We start from the raw sequence: 9,737 nt of genomic DNA on the forward strand, positions 1-9,737 counted from the left end.
AAAAAGGAAAATGTGAAAGATAACATAAATCGAAAACACAAAAATGAATTAAAAATGCACCTAACCTTTTAAGTAATTGATCGCAAATGCTCAGGGGCCGGAATGAAACAGAGTGACAATATAGAAAACGTAATAACCCACATCATTTTAACACACCAACACATGCACAGATACAAATCATCAATTTATTATTAATATTTGTTAACGGACTGACTCGGTTATTATGTAAATAATGTTATTGTCATGTTATTATGTTTATTAGAATTTAGTTTTTTCATGCAAATCCCTGTTAAGAAATTTTCTTCATGTAAAAACTATTTATTCAACAAGAACAAATTCGTTTAACAAATAAATAAATAGAATCGTATTAACTAATTATTAATAACTAAATAAATAATTATTTATATTTAATTGTCTTCTGTCTCCGGTTGGTTTTTTTTACACTGAAAGAGTCGCACGACTCCTCTTTTTATTGACCTCATATTGTGTATCACTTGTTCCTAAAAATTAGAAATATAATATACAGAGTGTCCAAGAACTCTATGTCAAGCCGAAACGGGGTGATAGTATTGACCTTAACCCCTTAACGCACAGTTTTTTTTGAAAAAAAACGGCCAAAAATAATTAATTTTTTTAAATGTAAAAACACAAACTTTAACATATTGTTCCGGCAAAAAAAATCAAAATTGGTCAAAATTTTTAGTTTAATTTTGGATTTTGATCCACAGTGCAGAAAAGAGCTAAATATGCAATGTTACACGTCCATCGACTTTTTTATTTTACTAATTTACAATTACTATTTCGTGAAAAACATTATCAGTAATAAATATTACACATGTATCGACTCCATTTTCTTTTCTTTTTTCCTATGCTATCCCTTTCAGAACAACACCCGGCGCAATATGTTGTGGCAGCATCTTTTTGTAAATTTAATCCTATATAAATGATAACGAGCGTGCAAGTTAAGGGGTTAACTGTCCTGATTTTTTTTTAAAAAAAAAAACGTCACGCACACGTATTATACAACGTTATATGGAAATTATGAGCTTATAAGTGCATCTTAAGACTTTGGTAAACTGTGACCGTTTGTCGGACATTGTGGTTAATTTCTATTAATTTCGTTCATTTAAACTTTAGAATCATAACCGTGAATAACATTTTTAAGACCATAGTGATAAATAAGCACACAATTGCCCCAAGTTTTCAACAATTAAAACTTTTTGTTGGAGTGTATCATTGCTTTCGACTGTGGTCCTAATAGTACTAGTGACGTTATTCACGATTACGGTTCCAAAATTTAAATGAACAAAATTAAAAATTAAAATTAACCATAATGAAATACTATAACCAAAAAATGGTTATAATTACACATAATTTCCAAACAATGGGGATAGTTTTTTTCTAATTTTTTCAGGACACTGAAGGTCAATACTTTCACTCTGTTTCGGTTTGAGATTGAGTTGTGGGATACCCTATATATATATATATATATATATATATATATATATATATATATATATATATTATAATTATAAGTATATTACCTGCATCAAATTAAAGCACATGGCAATCAAAGCCATACCCAACATCAAATACATAGCGCACAGGATGAAACTAAGTTCCAAACCCTTTTCGGAAGTTATTCTTTAATTTGAATATTAAATTAATATAATTTATTAATTTATAAAACTAAATTTTATCAATCTACCTATCCCCTGGTACAATATCACCAAATCCAATCGAACTTAGAGAAATAAAACAGAAATAGGACCCGTCCACACTGTCCCAATCTTCCCAACGGGAGAACAGACAGGAACCAAAAATAATATACCTAAAAAATAAATGACAAAATAAGGGGCTGATTGTCAGATGACATAGAAATGTTATGTCGCATCTACAAAGTAAGATTCTTACTTTGTAAGATTCCTTTATCTTTATCCCTTTATCTTACCCGACCATTATGGCCAAACACAAAGTGATGGGGACAGAAACCCTTTCGTACCGATCCAAACCTGTCCTTTTGCCATCCTCGTACTCCTCGTCATCAAAGTCAAGTTCTTCGTCCCAGTAAGTGGACGATGTTGAAGCCGAAGTCGATTTGGAACTGTGGGAAGTCATCTCCATTTCGATGCCGTTCAGGTAGAGATTAGGACGAGACATTCCTGCTTGGGAGGAACGTTCCAAGTAATTGCGCAGCTGAGGAAGAAAAAATGAACTAGTTGCACGTATCATTATATAATAGACAATTTCAATGATATATATATATACATATATATTTAAATGATTTTCAATTTTACCCTCCATTCGTTGGCATCGGCGTTGCTCGCCCTCCTCCGCATCGCCCTTCGCCTTGCAACACTCGGACAGACGCGACACAAACAGCACTTGGCGTAGATCCATTTGAAGCATCTTGCCAATATATCACCTGAATAATCAAATAATTACACCAAAATAACACGATACGAATATCATTATCATTATCATTACCTATATTCGATAAATATAAAAGAAATAAGGGCATGCCCACGATGGCGTACAGTATTGTTGCCACTTTGCCCCATTCCGTGCGAGGAGAGATGTTGCCGTAACCTGGAAAAGATAATACATACACACAACATGAACAATACTACATACTCTGTACGGATCACAGGTATGTACTCTAAGAAAGGCCGGCAAAAACTATCCGGAGAGTATTGGAAATGTGGTACTGATGAAGATAAGGTAACACATGAAGAAAGTGGTTGAAGATAAAACTCTACTGAGTACGATCCTGAAAAGGAAAGTGAACTGTATCGGACACATTCTGCCAAATGACTGCCTTCTACGAAACAAGAATAAGCTCATATTCTGAAATTACAGCATCGTCTTCTCATAATTCTTCGTCATGTTTACGATCAGGATATTTCATTAGTAACGTTTACCAAGTAAAAAATTTTGAACTAGTGGTGTATGGCATCGTGCTTTAAGGCAAATTGCTGGAACTTCCCGTACCGAAATATTCGAGAAATTTTAAACGTTTTCAAATATATTATTACAAATACTGTAACTTTGATTATTTTTGCTATCTTGTTATATCTGAGCAAATCAAATGTAAATCATAAATCTATTTATCTCCAGAAAGAACATTAACAATCGTCATTTCATTTCGAATTCAATTTCAAAAAAAAATAGTTGCCTAATTTACACAAAATTGAAAAAGTATTGTCACAGTATAAACGAATTTGCAAATAATTCTGTGCGACATTTTCACTTATACTGTGCTTAGCTTGGCGGCATTTTCACATTTTTCAAAAACGTTTTCACAAAATTGGAAAAGGGCTCCAAACACCCAACAGTCTAAACGCACTTGGGTAAACTTTTGTACCAAATGGCGCTTAGACGGTGCTTAGCCTGGGCCATTTTTGAATTTTTAATCGATACTCCGTTCTCTCAAAAACTCGATTTCTATTTTTGCCTCTTTTGCTACTAACTCCTAACGGCTTAACCTGCTTTGCCAATAGTAACAGCACACATCTCCCTATCAATAGGAATCAATATTGTTTTTAACCATTCAAATCGGTTGATTCGTGCGCCCAAAACGTGGATGAAAAAATGCAGACATACAAAATCCAACACACAACATACACACACTTAATTTCTTCTGAGGTAAACCTAGTAAAATATTCAGAATTCAAAACGTCAGAAATGCAAAATTTTCATTTTCGATTTTCGGCCCAAAAGTTTGACCGACAAGCAAAGTTAAATTATTAACTTTGCAGAAAAAAGAGTGCCTACACAACGTATAAAATGTGTATGAAAAAATAAGGGATTAATGGTAATGAGAATAATAAAAAGGGAGAAAAAGGAATCATTGATTTGATTTGTGTTACTCTATCTACTCACACCACGAACAGACTACTATTTAAGTCCATTATCTCACCTATAGTAGTAATAACAGTCAACGAATACAAGAATGCCCCAAAAAACGACCACACGGTCTCCTCGTGCTCATCATCAGCACCACCAGCACCACCAGCACCCTCATCATCGTTTCCAGCGGCTTCGCCGACTGCACCTGCACACCTCCGCCGGCCGCTGCGAAGTCGCTCCTCCATTCGCGGCGACGACGACGACGACGACGACGGCGGCGGCGGCGGCGCCTTCTTCGCCGGTTTCGAAGGGCTAAAACCCGACCATCCACCACGAGCGGCCGTCACCACCGTTCTCTGGTAGGACAACAATTCAGAAGAAACTCTGGCACAGGCAAAAGATATACCAAGTAAATTTATGTTGGTAAAATAATTCACGTTCGATGTTATTCATGTTACGTACGTACATATCTCTGAAGACTGTCTCGTTGAAGGTGTTCTGTTGGCAACAGGACACCAACCAGAGTCGTTCCACCACTGAATTTCGTGCTCTGGTCATCCCTGCCCATAGTTGGAGGACGTCCCCGCCTTCGATGGCTATGAACATGAAGGCTCCTGAACAAATAATATAATTGTCTGTCATGTATCATATATTATTTATAATAGACACCAGTAATCGTAAATCTTGTTAGTCTCAATTAGTGAAATATTATGTGTGGGAAGGGAAGATCTAGTAAGATATCAAGCGTATTTATTTTTCACCTGAATTAAAAATAAATCAATATTTTTTAAAAAAATTCAAACTTTCAGCATTTTTTCTTTGTAAAATACAACTGATGTTTAGTTTAAGTATTATTAATATTTTACCATAAGAGGAAAGGGGCGTCCAAAAATCCTTAAAGGTTGATCACGTGATTAATCGACGACCTCTAATCAGAACAATATTGCAGGGGAGTTAAAATTTAGGGCTGTATGTATTATTTACAGACGCCAGTAATCTTAAACCTTGAAGAAATAGGGACTCCACTGAAGAGTAAAATAAATAGCAACGTAAAAGATCAAAAGAGAAATTTACTGACAAGCAAATTGAACAGCGAGATCAAAAATTAGATGATAAAGGACTCTGCTGACGAGAAAATTAAATAAGGGCATAAAAAGGGACTCTACTGACAAGCAAATTGAATCACAATCGAAAAGACAAAATTTAGTTTGGTTTGACCGTATTGTTGTTGTGATCATTTTCGAATTCAATCTAAACAATATGGTAGGAAGGTGAAAATTTAGGGTCGTGTGTATTGTAAGCAAATTGGTTCTAAATATTCAGAAAAATGTTTGTTTTGAAGTTAAATTCAAGCTCAGATAATTATTAATTAAAATTTAGTTAAAAATCTTCACCGACTGAAAGCAAGATAAAATGATTCGATTACAAAAATGTAAATTACTAAAGAGATCTGTGGTAGGAGAGTAAAAATTTATGCATGACATTTTTAGATATTTTAGAATTACCTGCTATCGTATAAGAAACTACAAGTCCAATGATTCCAACATTACTGAACATAAAGGCAATAAAGTTCCTCAAGTAGTTCCTCAGCCTCGAAGCCAATGTCTTCTGCTTCACAGGCCTCCTCCTCCGACAACCTTTCTTTCCATTTTTTTTAATTTATATCACTATCACCGACTTTTCAGCACCATTTTATTAATTGAATTATTATAAATTAATCAATAATTTAAATATGAATAAAAGCATTCATTTTGTAATTGTCTTATTGGTAACTTATTGTTCGTTTTATGGGTTTTTGACCACTTTTGCATTTTCATAAAATTATATTATGAGCTGGATGAAAACATTTTGTTAATAATAATAATAATATAATAATTATCATATTATTATTAAATAATCAACAATATTTTAATACCCAAACCTTTTTACCTCAAAAGTTTGGTGTTAAATATATCTGTAAGTCTATTTTTATTCTACAATAGCCATGTGCATGTATGTATATTCATATATGACGTATAATAAATTTTCTAATGATTGTTTATTTTCATCCATAATGTAAGTTTTACGATGCTCGTCTAATAAAAATCATTTTTATTGGATCGCATTAGCATTTTCTATTTGTATTTGTATCAAGATGAGGATATAGTTTATTATTAAAATCGACATTAAAACGAGATGATTATTTTATAAACGACTCGGAAAATATTTCATTAGGACGATAAAACGGGGACTGAATTCACTTAAAAGATAAATAAACAATTTTAAAACTGCTTGTAGATTGTTTGAGACAAATTTTTAAAAGAAAGAGTAACTTTTTCAAATTAATTGAATAGATAATAAGAATTAATTAGGTTAAATCAAATGTTTTTATATTCAAATATACTTCAATTTAACATATAATAGAACGTTTAAACATAATACAAATTTGTGCATTTATTATAAAGTATAAAGATAAAATTTTATATATAAAAATACACAATGACTATTAGTTCATATGCATTACATGAAAACAAATCTATGAATATGAGAAATGTTCACTAAAAATTTACTAGTGGTGTGAGGCATCTTGCCTTAAGACAAATTGCTGGAACTTCGCGTACAGTAATGAATATTCGAGGACTATATTGAATGTTCATAAATAGATATTTATAATACTGCTGCACTTTCATTTTTCGTATTTTATAGACGACGTTTTTATACGTTTATATGCAAAATGAATAAACAAAACTTGATCAAGCGAAGTTAGAATGAAAGACCTTACCTCATATTTCTAAAAATTATGTAAACTGAATTGCAAAATTCTTTATTTTAAGTATATAGACGAGCTTTAGAACTTCAGCTAAAATTAAAATAAAATCAAAATATTCAAATAAATGTTTTTTAATTGTCTTCGCCAAAAAATGAATCAACACGTCTCCTTATAAAAAGGAACGAATGTTTTTTAAATAATTCAAATCAGTTGACCGGTGCTCCCAAAAACGTCGGCTAAAATTGTATCCCCACATATATATACACGCTCGTCCATTTTTCCTAACATGTCAAACTGTTCAGATGCCTCTGAAACGTAAAAATATGCAAAAAATTTCATTTTCGATTTTTGGACAATAATTATAACTTAAATGTCTGATACTATAAATATAGCAACTCGTAAAAAACATACTGTGTATCAGATTTTCAATTATTACGAATGCCATTATTAAATTTTTTTGAAGAGAAAAATTGTTTATAAAATTATTATAATCAATTCATTAATAAAAACTAAGAAATTTCATTCAACAAGTGCAACAATAATACACGAAAAAATTTGCAATAATTTGATCAAGGGTAATTTTAAAATGTCACCACAACTTTGATTTGTTATCAACATTTTTTTTTTCAAAATAAAAAATAACAAAGTATCAAATGTAATATTCACTCGTATTTTAATATTGTTAAACATTTCTTAAGCATCACTTATTTTTAGTTCACTCCACAACATGATATTAATATTTTTTTTAATTACTGGACTCATTCAATTCTTAATTAATTGTCTCCGATAATGTCGAAGATGCACCTTTGTCGTGGCAACGTCTTGAAATACTAGGAGTCTCTACGGTGGAGACGTCCGACGGTGCGCTCCTCTCTTGTCTTATGTAACTTGTACGCATTGTCAGCGGCGGAGAACCGACACTAACCGGATCGAAAAAAAATTTCGATTTCAAAAAAGTTCATTTTTTGAAATCGGCTTAGCTGTTTTTGAGGTAACGTCGACAAAGGGTCAAAAGTCTTACACACACGCACTCATATTTTTATTTTATTTATTTATTTATATTTATCCTATACAATTATTTTCATATCTCAGACACACAGAGGTGCCTGGTATGAGAGATTATGAAAACAGTTTTCATATTCTATATATATACATTTCATTAATATAACATCTATTATAATTAAAATATCTCTATCTTTATATAACTCTTCAGTCTTCTTAGTCTTCAAATTCCTTATAGTATTTCTTTATTTTGCTTTTAAATTTATCGTCATCATTGGTCATCCTAATATCGTTTGGCAATTCATTATATATTTTACTAGCGCTCAATATGACATTTTCTCTCAATTTCTTTCTATTGTGTTCAATGTGAAAATTGCTGTGTTGTCTAGTGTAGTTAGTGTTCATGTATATATTGATTTGTGTCTATTGTTGTACTTGTTTTAATTCTGTATATTAATTTGCATTTTTCTATTTATATTATTTTTTTAAGTGAAAGATTATTTGTTTCTGTCTGTAAGTATCTGGTGGGTGTTATATGTGGAAAATTATATGCTATTTTTGTGGCTTTATTCATTATTCTCTGTGTGTCATTTATAGGTTAGCTTTAGTTGTTTGGCTCCATGTTGTTATTCCATGTAAAATTATAGGTAGTATTTGCGTTTTAAGAATTATTAACTTCCCGTAGGAAAGTTATAGTAATGGGCCGAAAATCGAAAATGAAAATTTTTGCATTTCTCGACGTTTTGAAGGTTTCTGAATATTTTACTGGCATACCTCAGAAGAAATTGATGTGTGTGTGTTTTGTATGTTCGCAAATACGTTTAGACTGTGACTATACGCGAAGCACTTTTTCATTTTGTGTAAATTATTAGGCAACTATTTTTTTTGAAATTGAATTCGAAATGAAATGACGATTGTTAATGTTTGGAGATAAATTGATTTATGTTTTACATTTGATTTTGCTCAGATATAACAAAAGATAGCAAAAATAATGAAAGTTACAGTATTTTTATAATATATTTGAAAACATTTAAAATTTCTCGAATATTTCATTACGGTATGGAAGTTCCAGCAATTGCCTTAAGGCACGATGCCATACACCACTAGTCTTTTTTTTTTTATAAAATAGTGGATCCTTTTCAAAGCCCCGATTAATTTCTTTTCTTTCTTTTTATTTTGTTTATATGTTCTGTCCATGTCAGTTTTAGCATTTATTATCAGTCCTAAGTATTTTATGCTTTCCACTTTTTCTATTTCTGTATTATTTACTTTCTATATGCTCTCCAAAGTTGGTCTCATTCGATCAGAATGACTTGAAATGTTTCAAGAGAGAAAAAATAAACTTAGCAAATCGGATTTTCTGGCGAAAACATAAACTTCACCTGCGAGAAGTTAATTAAATCTAGATATGAGCGAGCTCGGTATCAATGTAGGAAAATGTGTTTCTATCCTGCGTGTTTTCAAGTGTGCATATGCGAATACACACATGAGCAAACATAAAATACACAAGTGTATATATATTATATATATATATATATATATATATATATATATATATAGTGAGGTGTATTCTTAGAGCGAGTACAAAGCACAAAATGCGTCAAAATAGAATTCGTTGCATGCGAAAAGAGGAGCTCCATAGCCAACGAACTGTTTCATTTACTCTAAGGCAGTTCTAATTGTAGAAATAACCAACCATCAAAAAGGTGGATATATATATATATATATATATATATATATATATATATATATATATAATTAATACAAATTCTTATAGAATAATAAAGGTGAAGTATTCTTCGCGAAAGATATTTCTAAACATGCATATGTTTCACTAGTAAATGAAATATGAACATAAGATAAAATGGAGTATGCAGAATTTTAGAAAATTTAATAGAAATTTTAACTATATATTATAATTGATATTATTGGAATAAGTCGTAAACATATTAATACAAAAACTAAAACATGCACTAAGTCAGCTTGGTCAGCTTAGCTAGTCTAATTATAAGCAATACGTGTACTAAAAGTCTATGTTTTTGCGCAAAATTTGTTCTGGGGATTAAAAATCCGAGTATGTAGGATTTTTCGCAAATTTAATAAGCTTTTTAACTATATATATTATTTTATATGTTTT

The 9,737-nt window shown here is 31.3% G+C and overlaps 1 protein-coding gene across 1 annotated transcript in view; it reads right to left on the reverse strand.

Moving 5' to 3' along the window:
* Positions 1 to 407: 407 nt before the first annotated feature.
* LOC113388611 overlaps positions 408 to 9,737 on the reverse strand; it is a 10,857-nt gene continuing 1,527 nt past the window's right edge. The window contains exons 3-11 of the mRNA XM_026625974.1: positions 5,355 to 5,490; positions 4,316 to 4,463; positions 3,920 to 4,233; positions 2,488 to 2,589; positions 2,298 to 2,425; positions 1,952 to 2,196; positions 1,709 to 1,831; positions 1,545 to 1,644; positions 408 to 500 (exon numbers count right to left, since the gene is read on the reverse strand). Of these exons, the coding sequence (XP_026481759.1) occupies positions 408 to 500; positions 1,545 to 1,644; positions 1,709 to 1,831; positions 1,952 to 2,196; positions 2,298 to 2,425; positions 2,488 to 2,589; positions 3,920 to 4,233; positions 4,316 to 4,463; positions 5,355 to 5,490 (1,389 nt within the window). The remainder of the gene's footprint in view (positions 501 to 1,544; positions 1,645 to 1,708; positions 1,832 to 1,951; positions 2,197 to 2,297; positions 2,426 to 2,487; positions 2,590 to 3,919; positions 4,234 to 4,315; positions 4,464 to 5,354; positions 5,491 to 9,737) is intronic.

This window comes from Ctenocephalides felis, unplaced genomic scaffold, assembly GCF_003426905.1.
Source record: "Ctenocephalides felis isolate EL2017-DRISC unplaced genomic scaffold, ASM342690v1 CF-g0.4_SCAFFOLD_03572, whole genome shotgun sequence".
NCBI lineage: Eukaryota > Metazoa > Arthropoda > Insecta > Siphonaptera > Pulicidae > Ctenocephalides > Ctenocephalides felis.